The sequence below is a fragment of the Pteropus vampyrus genome, unplaced genomic scaffold (assembly GCF_000151845.1).
Source record: "Pteropus vampyrus isolate Shadow unplaced genomic scaffold, Pvam_2.0 Scaffold37, whole genome shotgun sequence".
Taxonomy (NCBI): Eukaryota; Metazoa; Chordata; class Mammalia; order Chiroptera; family Pteropodidae; genus Pteropus; species Pteropus vampyrus.
Window position 1 is genome coordinate 6,993,024 of NW_011888818.1, and position 6,000 is coordinate 6,999,023.

Genomic DNA, 6,000 nt, shown 5'->3' on the forward strand with positions numbered 1-6,000 from the left:
TTGTTGGGCGGAGCACAGGGCCCCTGTTTGTGATAAGTGGGAAGAATCAGTCAAAACCCAATAAGGTTTATATTTTGCCTTAACTCTAATATCCTGACCAGCTCGAACACACACCGCATAGACGGGGATGACGTGAACCACAGGGTGTGAACATGCCTGCTTTCTGCAGGCCTGGGTGTTTACAGGCCTTTAAGCAAATAAATACTGACGTCACAATTCAATGCTTAATAAAATCCAGAAACAATCCAAATGTTCCTCAACAGGGGAATGGACAAACTGTGATACACCCACACTGTGGAATACTACTCGTCAGTGAAAAGGAACGAGGTACTGATACACATCCACAGATGACTTTGGAAACACTGCACTCAGAGAAAGAAGCCAGACAAAGTCTACACACTGTATGGGTCCATTTATATGACATTCTTGCAAAGAGAAACCTATAGGGAAACAAGACTGGTGGTTGCTGGGGCCGGGGGAAGAACATGCCTATAACGGGGCATGAGGGAAATTTTTGGATGATGGAACTGTTCAATATCTTGATTATGGTAGTGGCAGCTACGTGGCTGTAAACATTTGTCAAAGCTCTTCAAACAATATACCTCAAAGGATGAATTTTACCATAAGCAAAAATACCATAATTTAAACAATGGGAAAAAACCCTCTGAGGGTAGGTTCTATGAATACCACTGGTGCCTTATATTGGTGCAGCACTCACACACTTTTCACACTTGTTACCATCATTAGGGCCTCAGAGTCGATGGGGGCACAATGGCAACACTGAGCCAAGTCAACAGACCCTCCCCAGCCAGGACCAGAACCCAAGTCAGGGCTGTGAGTAAGCATTCTTTCCACCCAGGCCTAACTCTGCAGGACAAACAGTGTCTTGGATGGGGCAAGTGGCTTCTCAGGGCTGCCCAGAGTCCCCTGCAGCTGCTGCCCGGGGCCCTGCCCACGTACTCATCGTTGAGGCCACATCTCCGGCTGGTGGGGTTTCCATACTTCCGGAGGGTGTCGGTGAGCTCCTGGTAGAGGGTGTCTCCAAGGCTGCGGGGGATGCCCTCCCAGGCCAGGATGAGGATGACGATCACGGCGTTCTGGCAGTGGTGGCCTGCCCGGTGCCGCACCAGGCAGAGCAGCTTCTCCTCCAGCGTGTGTCTGCGGATCACCTGCAAGAATGCAGGGCAGGCACCGTTAACTGCGGGAGCCAGGCACCCACGCTCCTCTGCACAGGGTGCCACATGCCCCTCACCTCTGCCGACCAGACCTGGGGGTGCAGGTCTTCAGGACAGTACCCTAGGGGTGTTACACCCTGGCGACAGCAACCACACAGACTAAGAGATCGTTACAATTAGGGAATGAGAAACACGAAAGTTATTCTTTTAAGAAGAAAATAAGAAATGATTAAACCATTTAAGTTATTGATGATTTATGTGGACTTAGGAATAAAAATAGAGATAAAATTGTAAGCCAAAATATACTGAGATTTTTACGTTGTCCTAAAACATTTGCAGAGAAAATGTTGCATATCTCTATGTTTTCAGTTAAAAAGCAAGGACCTTGGTGCTGTGAAAAACTCTTTTTGGCAGTTCCTCAAAAAGCTAAACATACAATTACTGTATGACTAGACAATTCCATCCCTAGGTATACACCCAAGGGAACTGAGAGAAGAGACTCAGCTAGACACCTGTACGCCCATGTTTGGAGCAGCATTATTTGCAGCAACCAAAGGTGGAAACAAGCCAGTGTCCATCAACTGATGAAAGGATAAATAAAATGTGGCATATCCAGGCAATGGAATATTATACAATCTTAAAAAGGAACGAAATTCTGCTACAACATGGATGAACCCTGAGGATCAAGTTAAGTGAAACAAGCCAGACACAAGAGAGCAAATGTTGTTATGATCCCACTTACAAGAGGTATCTAGAATAGGCAAGTTCATAGAGAGAGAAAGTAGAATAGTGGTTCCTGGTGTGAGGGGAAAGGGACTGGGGAGTTATTGTTTAACGGGTAGAGAGTTTCAGTATGCGATGATGAAAAACATATGGAAATAGACTGTGGTAATGGCTGCATGACAAGGTGAATGCAGTTGACACCAATGAACCGTACTCTTACCAAGAGTTACAACTGCAACTTTTGTTATGTATATTCTAATGCAATTTAAAAGAGATAATGTAATATATCAAAAATCATTGAACTGTGTACTTTAAATGGGTGAACTATGTCATATGTGAATTGTATCTCAATAAGACTGTTGACAAGAAATCTAGGGCCTTGGGCACGGCACTGCTTGCTCCTCGGGACCCGGCCATTCCCTCACCCAGGTTCTCACCTCACTGGTCACTCACTCCCCGAACACTGTCCTGGCTCATAAAACAACCTATCAAGGCAAAGGGTCCTGGGGGCTGGGGAATGAGGTGGCTGAATCTCTCTCAAGGATCCCAAGTGAGTTCTGTGACCAGGTAAGATGTGGGGGCCTATGAAGAGGGGAGAATGGGAAGGACTTTGAGTGGCAGGCTGATGGAGAAGGACTCAAGGTGGGGTTCCAAGGACTATCAAGCAGGGGGCTTATTTATGTAAATAGCTTCCTGGTGTAGGAAGGGGTGGGGTATAGGAAGGGGTCGGGTATAGGAAGGGGTGGGGTGTAGGAAGGGGTTGGGTGAATGCTTGGGGGAGCAGAAAGACTGAGAGACCAGCTGGGAAACCGCAGACATACACAAGCAAAAACAAAGTCCTGAACTAGGGCAGTGAAGAATGAATAGAAAAAGGAATGGACTCCAGAGACATGTAGGAGAAAGGCGACTTTGGGACGACCAGACTATAGGGGCTGAGGGACAGGGAGAAAGTCTTAAATGACTTCCACGTTTTGTGGCGGAGGAGAATGGGTGTGTGTTGTTTATGGGGAACACGGCAGGGCTGGGGGGTACTTTGGAACATGCAAGTGGCTGTTTCCAGTAGGCCCCACAGAACAGGTCTGGAAGTCACGAGATACCCAGGCTGGAAACAGACTTGGTCACAAGTATGTCAGTGCAGGGAGTGTCGAAGCGGCAGCCAGGCGAGCAGTATAAATAAGGAAAGTGGGCCAGATGTAAGACTAGGAAGTGGTGTGGACCATGGCAAAGTACAAGCATCGTCCCCTTCAAAGGAGTAAGCCAGGCCTCTCTATCTACTGCTGCTTGGAGGGAATCCCGGCCTAATGCAGCTACTTCTTTTAATTTTGCAAGGAGAAAACAGAAATCCAGATTTTTATATGAAATCTCCCCTTATAAAGATGTGAACATCAAATCTAATTTTTTGTGTGTGGTAAAACACACACGACATAAAATTTCCTACTTCAGCTATTTTTAACTGTACAGTTGAGAGGCATTAAGTACATTCACATTGTATGCAACCATCATCAGAATTTTTGTCTCCAGAACTTTCCCATCTTCCCAAACAGAAACTGTACCCATGAAACACTAACTCTTCATTCTCCCCTGACCCCAGCCAGCTCTTGGTAACCACCACTCTACTTTCTGACTCCATGAATCTGACTGTGACTCTGGGTACAGCACATGGATGGAATCATATAACATTTGTCCTTTCATGATTAGTTTATTTTACTTAGCATAATGTTCTCAAGGTCCATTTTTATTGTAGCAGGCGTCAGAATTTCCTTCAAAATTCTAAAGGACGCTTTGCATGCTAAGCAAAACATATCTCTGGGAATGAGTTCCTGCTTTGAGCCATAGTGATAATGATGCCCCCCATGGAAGCATCAATGATATTATTTAATTGTTTTTTGGGGATCAGGAACATGTGAACAGCATCTGTTAAATCATATGTGTGTTAGAACTCTCTGGATAACCTCCTGGCTTCCCGCTCATGGCACCAGCACATACTTGCAGGTATTGATAAGACAGTAGTCTTTGTGACTAGGGTTCTCGAGGCACTACTGTCAACCTCCTCTCACTAGCTTATCACATTCTTGGGACATGTGTTTAGAGCATGAAAGGAGACACCTGACTTGTCAAGCTGTGATTGATCCACATCCTTTTGGTTTCCCAATTGGCAAACACACAAATGTCACTAGGCACAAGCAGAAGCTCTCAGTGGCCACACCTTTATAGGCCTATGGGTACACTAAAAAAAAAAAAAACTATAAGAAAACAATAAAGAAGAGCTCCCTACCCACACTCTATGAAGGAACTCAGCAGGATGGAATGCATAATGCAAGAGTCAAAGGCCAACCGAAGGCCCGAAAACAGCAACACCTGAACTTGGCATCACAAACGGGTCACACACCATCACAGCATCATAAACATCTCACCTAGACCCTGGGCAGGAATTCCTCGAACGCTGAACTGAGAATAATACTGCGCCCAGTAGAACCACAAGTCTATCCTCCTGTAACTCCCACCCTTGGTACTCGGTTCCAATCCCGGGCTCCCCAGTAAATCTGCTCCACCATGCTCCTGAGAGGCCTTCAAATACCTGCCTTTGGACCTGTTACCTTTACAGACTGGCCCAAGCAACATCTCTGTGGTTCTACCAAAAGCCCGTTTTTGCTGTCTGTGATGTTTGCTTCTGGCATTCCCTCATTTATCTGGGCCTTCAGAATGCTACCTGGGTCACTCTCTTACTCCTACACTCAGTGACTTTCATACTTTGTAGAGGCCACCTTAAAATGAGAGATTACCAACGGCTGTTTGGGTCATCCGCCTGTCTTTTTAACAAACATTTGCTGGGTACCCACGATATTCCTCGACTTTGTCCCCAAGATCGTGGCCAGTCAACTCTAAAAGTTGTCAGGCGCACTGCTTTTTAGCTAAAGGTACTGGTCAGGGCTGAGGCTGCAAACAGAAACACGAACCCTGGTTGGTAAAGAAGACCCAGGCTCCAGACATGGGAGCAGGCAGGGTGGGGAGAACCACAGGATACATCGTCCACCAAAGACAACTGGACACTGCTGCTTGCCTAGGGCCATATACCACTATCTGGAGCTCTTGATACCACTCCGCTACCAAGAATAATCTGTCCTTCTTGGTGTTTGCAGGTCACTTCCCCAGGGGGGCAGGGAAGGGAACACCTGGCCCCTCTCCACTTCCAATGAGGTAAAACGCTTTAGATAAGCCCTACCAACCAAAATACATAGTTGTTCGGAGGCTGTATAGGCAATATCAAGAGAAGTCCACTCCACTAAGGGAGATAGTTAGAAAACACACACACACACGCAGAGCCTTTATTAATTAATTAATTAATTTTTTTTGCCACTGTAAGAGTTCTATGCTCTACCACCATTTGCTCTTCTCATAAAAAACAATTTCTTTGCTCTCTCCTTTTATCTTCGCTCATCAGATACAGGAATTTCCCCTCTGGGAACACTGTCACTATCCATTCCCTGCTATCTAGGCTTTTCTTTCAAAGCTGGCATCACCTACCAGGGCTCGGTGATGTCACTCACAAGCTGTTCCATCCTTTGGATAAAACCTCAAGTTCACAGTACTCAAAGTGCTCTGTCCACAGACCCTGGAGAACATACTGAGGACCAATTCCTCCCCCTCCATCATTCTAGTCTCCTCTCATAGTCCCAGGAACTGACCTCATGCTGTACCTGGGTGCCTCCCTCCTCCCCTGCTCAGGTCACTGTGCTCTTGCTAGCCCTCGGTAGGGACACACCATGGGTATCCAGGGGTGGAAATGCATATTCTCCTCTTCAGTGCCATCTACATAGCCAGCTGTTCCTGAACCTGGAACAGTCCCTAGCTCTTCTACCTGTGCTCCAAGGATCTTCAGTTACCAGCCCAAGAATGTGGAATTCCTCAAGGACTGCATGAATTAGCAAGAGAAAGGGGCAGATGTCACTTCCCTGATGGGTCCTCTGCGGGGATAACACCCCATCCTGATCAGCCACAGACAGACTCAGTCAGCCTCCCACTGCAATGGTCACCTTTCATGAGGGTGAGGACAACATGCTTCTTCATGCCTGTGAATGCTCTAAGCAGTTTTAGATTCTTT

At 46.5% G+C, this 6,000-nt stretch overlaps 1 protein-coding gene across 4 annotated transcripts in view; it reads right to left on the reverse strand.

Annotated features, from left to right (window-relative positions):
* Positions 1 to 6,000, reverse strand: part of TET3 (tet methylcytosine dioxygenase 3) — a 99,421-nt gene that overhangs the window by 17,193 nt on the left and 76,228 nt on the right. For all 4 annotated transcript variants that reach the window (XM_011358134.1, XM_011358135.2, XM_023529476.1 and 1 more), the window contains one exon: positions 961 to 1,169. In XM_011358134.1, the coding sequence (XP_011356436.1) occupies positions 961 to 1,169 (209 nt within the window). The remainder of the gene's footprint in view (positions 1 to 960; positions 1,170 to 6,000) is intronic.